Below are 18,342 nucleotides of genomic sequence, written 5' to 3' on the forward strand. Positions count from 1 at the left end.
ACTAAAAATAATAACTTTAGTTAGAAAACATTTGGACACATAGTTTTCATTGTTTTTAGATGAATCACCTGCGCATCCATCTTTGAAGATGGATGTTTTACATTTTTTTTTGGATCGCATATATAGTCATGCGGTCTAGCCCGCATAAAACAAATTTTCAATAAAAAAACACACACATTCGTTTATCCACTCACATAATGGGTGTGTTTTTTTAAGGAATCCGAATGTGAATATCGCTCGACTTTCTCTCTCTAACTCTCTTTTCTATTCCAAGTACGTAGTAACTCTTCCTCTTTCTATTCTAAGTACGTAGCATATCTCTCTCTACGTTGACGCAGAGAGATAAAGAGGTAGGGCTCTTTCTCTTTCTAAAAGTCTGAGGTCCCACCCTTTCTTTCTAATATGCATGGAGGCGGAGGCGGAGGCGGAGGCCGAGGCGGAGGCGGAGGGTTAGGAAAGGCGGCCGCCTCATTTGCATGTAACTCACCAGGTGAAGCCATCTCTCTCTCTCTTTCTCTGCCTCGAAAACCCAAAAAGCCATGGCCATTATTACTCTTTCTCTCTGCATGAAACCATTACTGTCTTTCTGCAAGAAAAAAGAAAAAAAAAAAACTCCCGCTTTGGCGTCTCTCATTTTTCAACCTGTAACACCAAAAAGTAAACCCAAAGCTGACAGGCCCGTTCATTCTTGACATGACTTAAGGGTGCTTTTTTACTCAAAACCACCGATGCATGGGGTTTCTTGGTCCTCGTTCTCTAGGACTTTCCGTTGACCCGACCCGATTGGGTCCTAGCTAGGACCCACATCCAACATGGACCCGGGTCGGGTTGGGTACGACTTAGAGAAAAGAAACATAAATAACGTTGCATATACTAATATTATATGTTATATATAAATTTTGGTAAATATGTTATATATAAATATTGAATTGGATTGAGGGGATTAGACCTTGAATCGGACTTGACTTGGTGGAACCAGATACCCCGACCCAGACCTTGACATGAACCGCCGTGTTCAATATTTAGGTCCAAACCAGGCCCAGTTGCCACCTATGCTGGAAATCTACAATTCTTGGAGTAAAAATCCCTTAGTGCCTCCATCTAAAGTTATTCTGTCTTTCCTAAAGAACACCTCTATTTGTTGCATTTGCTCTTTCTTAAAATAAATAACCACATGTATTTATTTATTTTTAATGAAATTTTTTCATGGTCTTCGTGGCCAGGACTGAAAATACGTGTCTGCCATATTTGGGGTTAAACAAATTCCACTAAGACCTAGGGGTAGGGCCGAGAATGTGCGGGGTTGGGTTTGTGTTGACCTAAACCCTAGGGGTGAGAATTTTCGGATTGGGTCCGAATCCACCTAGATCCAGATCCAAAATATATATATATGGGATTTAGAACTGGTACGATTCGGATTCAAATAAAAAACTATATATGGGATCTGGATTAGGTTTTTTTAAAAGTTTTATAAATTATATATATATATATATATATATATATATATATATATATATATATATATATAGGAAAAAGATGTTGTGCGCCCAGGTGTGTATTGCTACAATAAACGCTCTCAATCTGGACTGATTTGACGATCACGAATGTTCGATAGTGTTTAAATTTTAATTTTTTTCTACAATCCAAATCACTTCAGATTTTATGCGTGTGTTCTTCAAAAATAGGTGAATCTACGGAAAATATCAAAAAAAAAAGTTTACATGAAATAAATTGACCAATATACCCCTTGAAAATATTTGAGGGGTATTTTGGTCAATTTGTTTTTTGCTAATTATTTTTTATATTTCTATTAGGTGCTCCTTGATGAGAAGAACACACGTCTAAAATTTCAAATGATTTGGATTTGTAAAAAAAAAAAATTAAAATTCAAGTACTATCAAACATCCGTGGGCGTCAGATTGGCCACATGATGGCCCAGATTCAATCTGGGCCATTCGCATATGGGCGTACATTAGCGACTCACATATATATATATATATATATATATATATATATATATATATATATATATATATATATATATATATATATATATATATATATATATATATATATATATATATATATATATATATATATGAGAGTAATTATCCTATATTCCCCCCCCCCTAGGGGTGAGAATTTTCGGATTGGGTCCGAATCCACCTAGATCCAGATCCAAAATATATATATATGGGATTTGGAACTGGTACGATTCGGATTCAAATAAAAAACTATATATGGGATCCGGATTAGGTTTTTTTAAAAGTTTTATAGATATATATATATATATATAGGAAAAAGATGTTGTGCGCCCAGGTGTGTTTTGCTACAATAAACGCCCTCAATCTGGACCGATCTGACGATCACGAATGTTTGATAGTGTTTAAATTTTAATTTTTTTCTACAATCCAAATCACTTCATATTTTATGCGTGTGTTTTTAAAAAATAGGTGAATCTACGGAAAATATCAAAAAAAAAAGTTTACATGAAATAAATTGACCAATATACCCCTTGAAAATATTTGAGGGGTATTTTGATCAATTTGTTTTTTGCTAATTATTTTTTTATATTTCTATTAGGTGCTCCTTGATGAGAAGAACACACGTCTAAAATTTCAAATGATTTGGATTTGTAAAAAAAAAAAATTAAAATTCAAATACTATCAAACATCCGTGGGCGTCAGATTGGCCACATGATGGCCCAGATTCAATCTGGGCCATTCGCATATGGGCGTACATTAGCGACTCACATATATATATATATATATATATATATATATATATATATATATATGAGTAATTATCCTATATTTCCCGCCCCCACACCCCCACCCCCCCACACACACACATATAAGCATATGATGATTCTAAGAAAAATAAGCATAACATCCATGCGCCTATTTCCAAGTATTCCAAACGAGAAATGGGAGACTTTGAAATAAAACATGTTCGAGATTTGAACCAGGAACAAGAAGCTTCATCATTTTTTTTTGGCCACTTTAGTCGCGCAAAATGAGAATGATCCACGCTTCTTCTGAGGTCTATATCCAATACAAGATACTTAAAAAAAATAAATTTTCAAGTTTAGAACCAAGAATAGCAACGGTATTGACATTTTTGGGTTGGTACACCATTTGGGTTGTGCAACTTTGAGTGGACCCAAATCATCGTACTTGCGAGTTGAAGATTCCAAATACAAATTCAGGAACTTTAATCAAGAAGTTGAGGAGGTTCTTGACTGAAATACTTGTTTAACTGAAATACAAGTATTCTATGGTAATGATAAACTGGTTGATTTCACTTTCGAGGTGGTTGAGGATTTTTAGTACTTTCACAACAAAAATGTTTGGGTATGACGGGCATCCTAGGGCTAAGAAAGCATCACTTTGTCTCACAATAACACCCAAACCACGAAAAAAGAAAAGAAAAAAAATGAACAAAAGAACACAAGAAAAAGCACCACCTCGCATGATAAAATTAATCAAGATAAATAAAACAAGCCAAAACTAAAGTATTCAAACTTGGAAGAATTGATTAACATATAATGGCTAAAGAGAATCAATAAATCCATTTTATAACTAATATCCCAATCGTTGTTAAGAGAAAAGAAGAGAAGCACACAACAAAGAACATATCTTCCTATTCAAAATTAGCCGACAAAATAAATGTTACATAAGCACATCATCATCGTCAAAGCTTTTTCCAACCTATTTGGGTACAGTTATACAAATCCTGGTCCTTCTGCTCTATAAAGGATCATACCTTCAATGAGATTATAAGTTCCTATATCTTTTCCCACTACTTCCAACCATGTCTTTTTGGGCCTATCCCTTGCCTTCTTTTAGTGTAAATTGACTAAGCACAAAATCCAAATAAATCTGATCCCTGTTTAAAGGGGACCAAGAATGGAAGAAACAAGAGAGATCCATTTGATTATATTTGCACCTAATTCACAATACGAGATAACCATTTCTTTTGTGGCTTCTTGACGCGTCTAAGATATGTTTCTTTCCCGCATCAGGGCCTCAATCTTTTCAACATCTGCCGGCGTGTCTATGCCATGAGCATCATGGTCGACCTTTATCACCTGCAACACAGTTGATTGTGCTCAGCATTCTTGCATATTGATCAGATATCCAGGAGAAGAAGGCTTTCTAGATTCAAAAGTGACCGTAAGTTGCCTTACTATATGCTCTATCAATGCAATCAGAACAATACCAAGTTGTGGCAGAAAACTGTGCACATAGCATCTGTGTGTGGGTCTGTCTCTGTGTGTGTGATAGAGAGAGAGAGAGAGAGAGAGAGAGAGGGAGAGAGATTATAGCTGATTCTTCAGCTAATACCGTAGTTTTCTTCAACTAACATGGGAATCGGACTCGTCAACTATCACCATATTAGTGTGTAAGGAGATAAAAACAAAGAGCCTTTCCTTAGAACATCAGGAACAATTAATGACACTCATCGGAAATGAAAGCATAGGAGTCTTTACACATATAGCAGAGCAAATTAGTGATATACTAGTTGCCATGTAATCTATTAGATCCAGGGTGACATACAAGTCTTCAATCTAGAAATACTTTCAAGGTAGCAGACATGGGGACAAACTGCCATTTTCACAAATCCTTCCATCATAGAACACATTATCATTTAAATGGGATTTGAGAAAACCAAGGTGAAATAATCTGATTCCGAGATTGCCATTTATGTACCTTCATCTTGTAACCATTCTCAAGAACTTTTAGCTGCTCCAGATCTTCTTCAAGCTGCAGCAGAGTAGGTGGAAGCTGTGGGTATATCCTTAGAAACTTCGAATCATAGCTCTGTTTAGGAACAAGAATAGTAACATTAACAAGCAACACATGTAATCAGAAGCTAATTCAGGCAGCATATAAATGGTTGTAAACAAGAGAGTAGGAAAACATACAAGCAAAATTCACTTACCCAAAAAAATACAAAGCAACATTCAAAGTAAAGCAGAGGTTTTTGTGAGAGAGAAATATGCTACCTGGATACCAAGGTGAAGTAGGTAAGGAAACTTTGGATTAACTTCTCCAGACCTGCAAAATAACAAAGTCATGGACAAAGCCATTCGAAAATGCTCAGTATGCATGCCATGTAAGAGAATGTCAAAGCTACATCTATAATGCAACTTACTTGTTATAAGGGATCAAGCCCCTCGAGAAGTAGATTGCATAGCCATGCTTGTCCACTACGCATTTGACCCGGTTTGGATCAAACCCATCCTCAGGTTTTAAGGATGTGACAGCAGTGCTAAACACAGCATCAGGGGCTCTCTGCAGAAACAAAGTAACATACCTAAGGGAGCCCACAACAAGGGGAAGTACATAACAACTCTACATGTCACAACGATTCCACATGCTCGCATGCATTTGTGTTTTGTTTCCCAATAACCCATAAGATTTCCACTCATCCAAGGTAAGGCAATTTAAAATGGCTTGGTACCTCAGCCAAGATATAGAGTACATGATTGGAAATAAAGAGATACTTCAAAGTGACTAACCTGCATCTAATACTCTAGATAAAAATAGGGATCTGGATAGATCCCTATTTCTTGGAAACAGTATAGATTTTTGTGCTCCTTTATATAAAGCACCCAACTTTTGGGCTGCCACACCCCCCAAGTACTAAAAATTGTTGTCCTTTAATACGAGCAGTGAATCATCTCCAAAAAAGAAAAAACAGGGATTTGGATGCAGATAACTCAAAGGGGGGGAAACAAGAGAGCATGAAAAAACACCATTTAACATAACATACTCTGTAGCAATCTCATCGGTGACTTTATCTTCCGCTCTTCAAGTACATGAAGGTAAAGTCTTTATACCCCCACTGCAGTACTAATATAGAGGAAATTATCCACAAGGCATGAACAGGAACTAATTTTGCTTGTTTTCTCTCACACTGAAATTGGAACATCAACTTCTCATGCAGTAAGAGAATCATTCTGCAATTGCCATTTTACTAGCGTAATCAGCAGAATCCTGCTTGAATGTCCCATACTTCATTTTGATTTTTGGAGACGAAGGTCTTTTGAGTGCTTGGCAAAAGCTTGAGACTACTAAAGAATTCCATCTAATTAGAAGCATAAATCCATTAGAATAGGAGGTTAAACATTTATGCCTACAAAGCATCATAGAAAAGGTAACGTCAAAGACGCAATCTTCCAACTCGGATCTCTAAGTGAGAATAGACTTCTATATCTGAAATATTATGATCTATTTGAGAAGCATGTTTTTCTCATTTTCCCTGACAGGGGGCTTACATCCTGGGCCCAAACATCACCCCAGGAAGAGAAACTTCCCTGTTTCTTTACTGAAATAAAATGATCTGCATAGAACTGATTTGGTCTGAATTTCTTCTCACGCCAATGCCTAAAAAGGAATTCCTAATTGTGCTATGATATGATCAAATAACTTTTTCTTATAGGCACAACGGACTAAATTTCCCTATTCCTTTAGTTATACCATCATGGCCTTACACAAACTTTTATCCAAATTCAAAATCACAAAGGCATCTCCTCGAGATGCTTTGTATCCAAAAAATTAAAAGTCTATGTACTTGATCCAACCAATTCAATCATTTAGACTGGACCGACCCCTTTTCGATTCAACCACTTGGAAGCTTCTCATAGACATGTCCCTAAAATGATTCCACACCATTCCAAAGAGCTGGGCTGACATGAGGGAGTGGGGTTACACAACCCAAATAAAGGTACCCAAGGTTGCTAATAAAGAAAATGCAAAGACTCTCCTCAAAGGCCAATAGATTAATCATTATTACTACACAATAGCTAATTTCAAAACATGCAGATGCCTAATTAGATATGATTGTTTGGTCATATTTTTACATCGCAACACTAGTTGGATCATATAAATAGCAAACCCCATACCAAAAGACCCATTTGAAACCGGAGGATGCGTATTCATGCCTCCCATACCCCAAAGGTCTTGAAAATTAGGGTTGATATTGCTTCAAGGTCAAAGACAACCCACAGATTGCAGATACACAAGATTGTCAACCCCAACAGGAATCCTGTATCATATCCGCTAGAAAACTGCCAAAATATGGAAAGTAGTAGACCGACCAAATGAATACATAATGGGCCCCGAACTTCGGGGATCTTCATAATAGGTGACAGAGGATCCCAAGAATATAAACCAAGAGGTTTGGGGTCGGTTATGACCCAGACTTATCATGAAGCAGTAATATAAACGAGCATATGGAAGCCTCTGAAAAAGGATGTAAATTGGCTCAAATTTAATCTGAAGTACCCCCAAGATATTCCCAAAATATCACCCCAAAATGAAGTCGGACGAAGGAGATATTGCGGAATCAATGGTCGGACTATAGTTTGCAGCCTATGGAGTAAGCATAAGAAGAGCAGACTGTATATGGACCAGACTTGGTGAATATGCTGGGGCGGGGATCTATGGCTCACCCCGGAGTTCTTGGTATAGGCCACTACATATAGGGGAATCGTAGAACCACCAGTGGAGTGTGTGCTCAATACGAATATCTGTCTACTACCTACGAGTCAGAAGTAGCCAGAAGAAGGCAACCATCATAGCTTCGGCAACCCAATTCACAAAGGAACCTCCGGAATCGGATCTTGATGGGGCCAAATCTTTCACAGACAGTTGCAAGTGACCAAAAAACCTCAACTTTACAAGTCTGTGTCATTCCAACACCGTTTAGTCACATTTACTAAAGGTTTCATGATGTAGCATACTATTTAAAAATTAATTTTCGTGCTACCATGGAAATTGGTTCAAAAATCTGCAAAAACAACTATTTTTAGTGATTTTTCAGAGTTGATATCTCCCATACTTATGGAGTTTTGATCCGGGCTTTGGACATGTTATTCTACACTTCGAGGGCTTTCCGCCAAGGTGTATTTTAGGGGTCTTGTTTGCCAAACAATGGTGTATTTCTAGGGAGAAAATGAGGTGCTTCATGCTTACAGAGTTTTTGGATTCCATGACCCATAGCCAGTTTTCAGCAAATTTCTCCCAGTCCGGGAGGACCATTGCGATGAAATGTGGTGCAGCAGAATTGTGACTTGATGCCCTTTCTATCCATATATGGCAAGTCATAATCAATCCGGGAGATTGGGGGTTGTTTCGAAGCCCATTTGTGTCTGATTTTTTAACATGGTTGATTATCATGGTTTTTCCCACATAAAAGACCCATAACTTCTTCAATTTGTGGAGTTCGGGAGTGATTCTTGAGGAAAATATTCCCGCTTCTATAAACCATTAAATTTCCTTGTAGTGCATATCATAGGTCCCACAATGAAGCCTGCCAAAGGGCAGAGAGAGCTCTTCCTCAATCACATTAGCAGAAAAGATTTCCTGAAAATATGGGAAGACGATCCCAAGAAACAGGAATGCGCTTCCCCTCCCGAACTGTGGAGTCTGCTTCTGGGAGTGAAAACACCATCTTATATGAAAGATCCAAGCAATTATGCCCATGTTACAGCATCTTGCTAACCACCCATTTTCCATCTTGACTATCTATGAGGTAGCCACATCTAAAACTTATGCACATATAAGAGGATTCTAAAGATTACATAAAGTGAAATTTAAGAAAGATCTATTTAACCTAAAAATTTAAAAGTCATAGCAATTGAACTGAAACCAACCATCATATAATAGGATGTACTAACGAACATACAATTTTTGTAGTCCCAGAATTGCAACCAATTAATAAGCCTTCCAAAGATTGATAGAAAAATCAAAAAACTAAACCCATTACTGTGTCAATCACCAAACATAAAATTGTCTCATGATGATGCATATTAGCAAGAACGAACAAGTTCATCCCAACTCCATCCAACTTATTGCAATGGACTCCTCATGAAATCCTCACCCAAAGCTTTCATTAGGTACTTCATAGCCTTTAGAATTTCCTTGACATACTAGAATGGAGAAACTTACATTCACATAATGCTGCACAACAAGAAAAGCCAATGACAAACCTGTAAAGCTTTAACAACCCCATCTATTATTTCGGGTTCTATGAGAGGCTCATCCCCTTGAATATTGACAACAATGTCGTATTTTTTCTTAAGCTTCTGTAGAGCTTCATTGCAGCGCTCAGTACCTGAAAATTTGAGCAGTCAATCATAACAAAAGCGAAGGATACTCAGAAAGTCAGAACCCTAACCATGCAAAAAAATAGTACTAACCATTCTGGCATGATTCAGATGTCATTATCACATCTGCTCCAAATCCTCGACAGCATTCTGCAATCTTTTCATCATCAGTCGCCACAACTGAGGTAGAAGCCTTGGTTAGTACAGTAATCCATATGATATAAAACATGAATTTAAAAAAAAAGTGTAGACACTTGTGAACAAAAATTTGAACACAAGATATCCAGATGATAAAAACATGAGAAAAAACAATTATATCAATAGAAAGTTATATTGGTCTCACAGGCAAGGAAAATTTCATATACCAATATTTATAGAATTAGCTCCAAAAGCTCCATTTGAGACAGGTTATGGGAAAGTTTAAGGTCTTCACCCTTCTTAGACCACAATGATGATGAGCTCCAAAAGCTCCCACATTTAGATAATATTAACCACTAAAAGCTGATTGAGGCAGCGACTATGGGCACATATACACACACAATATCATCCAAATTCTAAAGAACTTGGACCCTACAAGTATTCTATCCAACTACTTCACCAACCAACTCAAACTTTTCCTTTCAGAACTCGAAATGAGATCACTCACTACATGAACCCTTATCTACAACTAAGACAGGGCCCACTTGCAGGAACGATAACTAACCACCTACTATTCCAAAGACTAAAACAAACTAAAGAGGCTACCCACCTTTCCTAGCATAGGGCCAGCCTGCATGATGTAAAGGTTACCAGCCTTAAGGTTCCCCCGATTCCACATGTCAGTATTCTAGGACCCACAGGGTGGAAACCCCATCTTGTTCCCACAAGCTAGATTCCATTCTCCAAAACTACCAACTCTTCTAGCACAAGACTGTTCACAACCATCAAAATTAGATCCGACCTTTGGCACCTAATCTTCCCATTCCTCTGTCTAGTCTCCCCAAAATCTTCTTCTCCCATTGACCAGGTCAAAGCCAAAACATCTCTTCAACACCATGTATTTTCTCATCCACATCCTCTTTCTTTCCTACTACAGCTTTCACTGCATCACCATCTCCACCCCATTTAGCTTCAACCACAATCAAACCACAAATATGCAATATCTTCCGCAATAGAGCTATTCATGTTACTTCATTAAAGGAAACAACAATAAATGATCAAGAATAGGATTTCTTCCCATAAAAGGTCAAACTTCAAAGAGTTAAAGTTCCTATGGCCAAAACTCAAATAATTTTTGACATTAAATATTATATATGAACTGTAATAGCATTTACAGAAATTTTTCATGTCTTATGTATGGATCTGGCTATATTCGATGGGAAATGGTCATGCGTGCAGTGGAATAAACACAATAAACACAACAAGAGGGAAGGATGAGGGGAGCGCTAAAATGGTTTTCCTTTATTTTATTTTAGTTCTATAGAAATCACTAAAATGGGGTGCTAAAATCATGAAAATGACAAAAGTGTCTACTTCTCATGGTGTGACAGAGACATCATCATCCGAGTCTTATCTCAACAATTTGGGGTCGGCTACACAAATCTTGTTCCGTCATTAGGTTCAGGATTCATGAAAAGATGTGGCAAAGTTTACACTTGCTACCTACCAAACACAGCCCTCCTCTATCAGGGCTTGGGATCAGCCATAGCGGAGTTTGTTATGCATACCGGTCATAGCGCGACAGAGTGAGATGCAAAAATTCATAAAACTAAACATGCAAATAAGTTCAATTACGAATACCTACCAACATGATCCAATGTGACAGCCAACTTAGCTCGCTCCCAAGTTCTCTGCAACAAATGTACTTGCGCATTAATACAAAAATAATGAACGATAACCCCCTAATCCAAAAAATGTTTCAGAAACCAAGTATATACATGTAAGCATTGAGAGAACTCACTAATTTGGGTATATATTTGCAAACAACGTTGATCTCCATAGGTTAAGTCAAAGAGACATTTATTGTGCAAAACCTCCATGAGGTCACAAAAAAACGAATCCATATCCATATGAGTCACGATGAAATTTGATGAAATTAAAAGAGTAGAGATTGAATCTGAATCGACCACTCTAATAAAATTCAAATCATGAGTTAGGGAAGGTATACATATGCCACAAAATTTTCTTTTTTCAAAATAATTAGCATGTCTTAGAACTATTACTAAACAATTTGCAATTTTCACAAGATTTTACTGATCTTGTTTTCTAATGAAATTTATTCAACTCTTATGCTGGTTCTGTGTTGTTCTAGTCTGAGAAAATATTCTCTGAGTCATTGAAGTAATTCATTAATTGAAATATCTAAGGATTATACCTAATATATTACTTTTATTTTTCAGTTTTGTGGATGAGTAATTTCTTATCGTTTACTTTGTCTCCCCTTAAATTACTCCTATCCTTTACTTTGTCTCCCCTTTTTAGTTTTTTGAAGAAATGTTAACCACATTTTTAATTGATCCCAAGGATCTTATAATTCACAAAGTGATTTCATGTCATCATTTCATTATAATATAATGAAACCGCCCTTCTAGAAAACCAGTGGCATTTGCATGATCCTAAATTTTGCATTCACACTCCATGGCAACAATCAATGTCAAGATGAAAAAAATTGAATTTGCAGCATGAAAATGGTAAAAATTAGTCACTCTCCAACAATGGATCCAGCCTGTCACTTTGGTGGATATCGAGATCGAGGTCTTTAGAAATTCAAAATCAATTTTTTTTTTTTCAGAATTGTACATCTAATGTCAATGACGCCATGTACAAAAATTGGAATGAAAAAAGACTCCCTCTAAGGCCTATATCTAATCATCCTATAAAATGGACGGCTTATGCTCATCGGGTTACAAAATAGCAATTTTTGGTAGTGTGTTTTCAATTTTTTTTTAAGTGAATTGAGGTTATGTTCAAAATTAGGGTCAAACTAGGGCTTCTAACATAGTTTTTGAAGGGTATACATTCCCCTCCTTTTTCCTTTAGCCATGGCTCCAAGTGAAACTTTGAAACTCATATCGAAAAATATGCATCAAATTCAGATCTTTCCTCCTTAGATTTTAGAATAAACAATAGATCATCCAATACGCATTAGATTAGCTCCATAAGAAATGTATCAAAATAATCATTAAGGTTTTCTGCAAATCGCTTTGGAGTTTTTCTAATTTGGACAATGACTTCTAGATTTGATGTAGTTTAGTGAACTTAAAAGGGAAAAGGTACAATAGTTTGGAAAAAGAAAAAGAAAAAACTAATGGTAACTCGTTGTACCTATATTTTATCAAGTTTCAAATAATTAGCCAATGCATATGACAATAAAATCCAAATACGTTTCACAGCATGTCAATCAATTACCTCCGAATGGAAAATTAACAAAAACAAGTGGAACTCAACTCCAGATACTTCACAATAAAGATAAATTAAATAGATGAAAGTAAAGACCATCAACGCTCACCATCTGAAAGAAAAGGAATACCTTTTCTTCTGCAAACTCTGTGAGAAAAGGAATATCAGAGCAATTAAACATAAAAAATGCAGAAAATGCAGCAAAGCAACAGGGAACCGGATCATTAAGTTTCCAAGGACTAAGAAATAAACTCATTTCAATAAATTGAAAATATATATCGAAGTTACTTACAAAAATAACAATAAAGATAAAATATATAAATTGAATATCAGAGGACCAAGACGAAGGAGATTATAGAACTCAAATATCAGTAAGGAAATGAAGATCACATAAATCAAGTAGAAAAAACAATGAGAAATAGAGGAGAACCTGGATCATAGGCTTTCCAAGGATTTGAGCCAATGGTTTTCCCTCAAATCGAGAAGATTTGTAGCGAGCAGGTATGATTCCAACTGCTCGGCTTCGAAAATGGGATGATTTCCTTCGAAAAGCATATCCAGCAGCTGCAATGGCGGCCACAGCGAGTAAGCCATGGGCAATCCAAGCCCGTCCACTGCCCAATCCACGTGAACAGATCTCCATTTTTATTCGACCTTTCCTCAGACCTTTCCCTTGAAAATGGACATCAGCGAAGCACTGTGCCCTAACAAGTGTTGGGAAACTTACTATGCCCTAAAAATGGAGCGGATCGCCCTTCATATACACTGCCTTGTGATGCCACGGATTTGAAGTGAAGTCTTGGAAAAGGATGCGGCCGGTGAGGTGACGGCGTGGGTGCACAAGTATTGAATAACTTTTACAGCCAGGTGAAGTGTGCTCCCACGGACTACTACGACATTTGCAACAACGAAATCTTAATTGGAGTGATCGTTGTTGCTTTACTTGTATCCTAACAAATATTATATCATTTGATAAAGACTTCCTTTTGGAGAAGTGAGAGAAAATAGGAGATAAAAGAATTGGAAACGATAGATAAGAGAGAGAGAGCATGTGTCAGAGAGAGAAAGAGGGAAGCGGGTCAGATGGCTTGCTTTGTCACAAAGTTGGAAGTTAATAAAGGAAGGATAGATTTGTTGCAGAAGGTGATTCTTCAAATGTGGTGCATTGGGAGGGCACTTGTTCCATATAAATTGGTGGCTATTTTTAGGGAGGGAGGTAAATGATTTATGTTAAAATAAGTAACCGGCGTTTGGGCATGTATTTAGGAAGAATAATAGTTTGCCAAATGGTTTGGTAAACTATGGTGTGTAAATACAAGTTTTATGTGAGAATTGGGTTTGGGGTCACGGTGGTAGCATTGTTTGTGTCCAACTAAAGTCTAAGCTTTCATTCTCACCTAAGGCATTCAAAAACTACTAACAATTTTAAAAAACAAGTTAGGGCTCGTCATCCCCACTAAATTACCCTCTAATAATACAAGTTTTATATGTAGAGTGAGGAGATTTTTTGCTTTCTTATTTTTTTCTTTTCTTGTTATGATTGTTGTATGATCCTTTTTCATTGTATTATTGGTGATGTGATTCAATAAAAGTTCATGTGATTATTGTAAAAAACACATAGTGCTTTAAGAGAGGGTGGAAGGGAGTGAGTGTATTTACTTTAAAGGCCACATGAGATTTCGAGTTTTGAGGCCTTTGAAGCCATCAAAGTACACAAATAAAAAAAAAAATACAATGGATAGTATAATTCGTTGGGAGTGTGTATTGGTTGAGTACCAGATGGTGGGGTGCCCTATGGGTCTTTTCATGTCCAGAACATTTATTTCTTAGTCCATGATGCCCCTTGTTGAGGTCGAATAAATGTCTAGGGTTGATTCGTAAGTCAGGAGAATTTTGTAGTTTCGTATGTGTAAATGTAGGCCTCTAAGAAGAATGGCTAATTAATCAACAAGCTTTTGCATAACATATATCATACCAACATACCATGAAGCAACTCTACAAACGGATACATGTGTATATACATAGAGAAAGTCCCATTGTACTGCAACAATGTGTGCATGTGACTTGCACTTAAGGGAGGACATATAATCCACATCGCAGCACTGTGGTTTCACTATTTATTAGCCATCTTTTGTCAAGTCAATAATAAATATCTGCATGAGACTATGGGTGTCGTGGGTCTCATTGGTTTAGTTCGAGAAGATAATTGAGGATCAAAGTTATTCGGTCGGGTGGAGTACCCTTATAGTTAATTTTTTTTAACCTATTGATACCAATACACTTTCATAAATTTGATGTTTAGCTTAAAAATTGTTTGTGCCATTTTTATAATTTTAAAAAAAATTTAAAAATCACTTTCAGTAATAAAAACCCTTAAAGGGTATTTTTGTAATTTTTAAAACCATGGACGGAGCTAGTATGAACACACAGGGCCTTTGGGTCCAAACTGACACATGCGCCACACCTACATGTGTGGGATGTGGGGCCCACATGTCGCACATCGAGATGGGACGCCCCCTTCTCTATTTGTAGTTTCTATTTACACTGACACACCCACTAATACCTTCAAAACACTAACTCCTAAACTATTTCAAAAATATGGGTAGGGCCATGTCTTTCCCATTAAATTACCCAAACAACATAATATTTTGTGTTTAGAAAATATTACTCCAAGAGATAATGAAATTTATAGTCAAAATAGAATATGAGTTTTGACTGATCCTATCTTAAGTGGATGTGAGTTAAATATTCAAGCGATAAGGTTCATATATTCTTCCCTAAATTGTGATGCATAACTAATTCTTAGAATAAATGGCTCCGAATTGTTTTGTCTCACCTCACAAATTTTGACTAAGACAATCTCTATTTTAAATTAGCATTTCTAAACCCCCATTGAAAACTATAAATAGAGGGTAAATCCCTAAAACTCTCCTTCTAAATTTCTTAGTCTCCCTTTCTCATTCTCTTTGCTCCATGCCTCTCTCTCTAGTCTCTCTATTTAATAGGTGACACACACGGCCAGAGGATCAAGGAGTGAGTCGAGTGACACGCAAGAACATTATTATTGAAAGGAGGTGCCGCTTGTAGGATGCCTTATAAAGATTAGAAGGTTGTTGCCTATTTACAAATATTAAAGGTTTTATAAGAGTATGTAATTAATATTTTGATATAATGGAACATAAATTCAGTAGAAGTATAATTCAATTAGACTAAAATAGGTAAATGATATTTGTCGATACTTAGAATAAGCTTTGCATGCTAAGCCAGTAAAGTTGGAAACCTTTAATTACTTGAGCCTAGAGTACAACTGATGAGATTAGAGGGGTTATCCCTTGACGAAGTCGGAGTTGCCCAAGGTAAAGATACAAAGGTCAGATCCCTTGTTGTGTGATGATGGGCCTGTAGATATGAGGTCCAAAACCTTATCTTTGAACCATTACACGGCATGTACATATGATTGTCGTCTATGGAAACAAAATCATCATTGAAGGTGATGCATGTACATGTGCGAGAGATGACCTCTATGCACTATAAAACTATCTATAGTTACACTAGGTATGTGTGACATTAAACTTGTCTCTAAGAGATAACTTGTAATCCATAGACTATGATTGTGTCTCCTTACCTATCGACTGAGTTTGATGGCCAAATCGTGAATATCTGCGATGGTCTGTGGGTCATACGAATCGTTTGCCTAGTTTGAGAAGGTAAACGTAGATTATAGTTTGCAGTAGAAGATGACGTACTTCAACAATTTTATAATTCATTGACTTAGTTGGATCCAATTATCATCAAATTTATTTATAATTAATTAGTTTGATGTTAAAAATAAATTAGATTGATTATTTAAATTTTTATAAGTATCTGGAAATTTATTTTCATAAAATGGTATTATAAATAGAGAGATATTGAATTTTAGTATTTAAATATTCAAAGATAATTTTTATTTATTTACTATTCTCTAAAAATCATTTTTATGATTTTATAAATCATAAATATTAATGGGGGGCATGTGGGGCCCACATAAGGGGCCCATGGGAGGCCATCATGTCCACCGTTGAGAAGTGTGTGGGGCCCGTGAATGGCATGCTCCACTTTTGGGGATTTCTTTCCATAGGATTGGAAAGGCTCCACTTTTGTGTAAGAAGATTATGGAAAAAAAATAGAAGTATATTATATTTATTTGATGGAATTAGCTTTAGAAAGCTGAATAATACGGTTCTAACACCTTCATTTGAATCATGATGGTTGATATAAATATTGTATGGCTCAAATCTCTTATCTCACATGTCTCCTGTGATCAATGGTCTGGATCTAATATTCATGAAAATGACTAATCCTAAAAAAACTCAAACCCTTATAAAAGTTTATAAATAAAATATCAAATCTCTACATTCTCTACACCTCTCATCTCTCTTCTCCCTCTCTAGTTGGCAAGATCTCTCTACATCTGGGTTAGAAAATTAGGGGGCACGCCCCACTTAGATCCAAGAACGGGGCACGCCCCACTTATATCCAAGAAAGGGGCACGCCACACTCAATGCACTAAGGTATTGAGGCCTAATTCTTGTAATGGTTTTATTATATTGTTCTGATATTGATTAAGGGTAGTAGCCTTTGGTTTCTCATACTTCGCAAATATGAGATAGACAATTGATTTCCTGCTCCATTGGAGACGGAGGCCCGGAGTGGGGTGTGGAAAGTCCAATAGAGGTAATATTCAGACATTGTTGTTATAGTTTTGTTCCATTGCTCTAATATTGATTAAGGGTAGTAAACTTTGGTTTTTCATAATTTAAAAATATGAGATAGACCATTGATCTCATACGTCATTAGAGGAGGAGACCCAGAGTGGGGTGTGGAAAGTCTAGTAGAGGTAATATTGTGATATTATTCTCTGTGGTGTGCAGTATTGTGTTTTCTTGTTTCCAATGCATTATGTGGCATTTGCTTATTGATGTTTTAAATGCATTATGTGGCCTTTGCTTATTGAGTCAAATATGTTTTAATTCGTGGAAGTTCTATCCTCCCCCTTATCCAACCGTCCATTATGAATGGAGGGCTAATATTGCCCCAATCACAATGTCACGTCTTTATACTATTTTATTTTTTATTTTTTTTCTATAAAATATTTTGATACAAAATTTTGTACGTCCATTCCTCTATTAAACTCGCATTAGAAAAAAATATAAGAAAAATATTATCAATAAAAAAAAATGATCAAAAAAGCGTTAAAAGATTTAAGGGGTATTTTGGTCATTATATTTTATCAAAAAATTATTTTTAATATTTTCTATAGGTGCGCTCCAATGAGAGGATGATACGTACCGAATTTCATATTCATACAATTTGTATAACAAAAATTAAAAATAAAATACTTTGAGATGTTGGATCTAAGATCAAACGGTGAGTGACTCTCCTGATCAAAATTGAACGATTGGATGGTAGGGGGAGGATAGAACTTCTATGATGTAGGGGAATCATATAAACCCTTCCCTTTTTTTTATGCACAACATTGTTTTATGACATCGGCTAGCAGAATTCAAATATATAAACAAAAAAAAAAATTTTTTTTTTTTGATTTTACTCCGTAGCATTTCACATAGCTACTTCACATGGCTATCCTTTAACATGAGAACCATCATATTTTTGGAAAGGGATGTACAAAGCTATCTTCAGTCAAGGCCGCTCTAAATCGCGCCTGAACCTTAGCTTGAGCATGGACCGTGTATTTTGTTATAAAAATTACAAAAAAACCCTCAAGACTACAGTTTTTATGCAACTTACCCCAACCTAACTTTTTTTTTCACCTTTTTCCAAAAAATACACTTTATGCACAATACCCTCGC

At 36.3% G+C, this 18,342-nt stretch overlaps 1 protein-coding gene across 1 annotated transcript; it reads right to left on the bottom strand.

Annotated features, from left to right (window-relative positions):
* Positions 1 to 3,615: 3,615 nt before the first annotated feature.
* Positions 3,616 to 13,227, bottom strand: CKS (Nucleotide-diphospho-sugar transferases superfamily protein). The gene is made up of 8 exons (XM_006849901.4): positions 12,924 to 13,227; positions 10,899 to 10,944; positions 9,209 to 9,295; positions 8,999 to 9,123; positions 5,158 to 5,297; positions 5,009 to 5,060; positions 4,713 to 4,823; positions 3,616 to 4,090 (listed from the first exon to the last, which is right to left on the bottom strand). Exons 1-8 carry the CDS (start codon positions 13,134 to 13,136, stop codon positions 3,998 to 4,000), a joined length of 867 nt encoding a protein of 288 aa, XP_006849964.1. The 5' UTR covers positions 13,137 to 13,227; the 3' UTR covers positions 3,616 to 3,997.
* Between the last annotated feature and the right edge of the window lie 5,115 nt (positions 13,228 to 18,342).

This window comes from Amborella trichopoda, chromosome 3 (genome assembly GCF_054954075.1).
Source record: "Amborella trichopoda isolate Santa Cruz 75 chromosome 3, AtrichopodaSantaCruz75HAP2 v2.0, whole genome shotgun sequence".
Classification (NCBI taxonomy): Eukaryota; Viridiplantae; Streptophyta; class Magnoliopsida; order Amborellales; family Amborellaceae; genus Amborella; species Amborella trichopoda.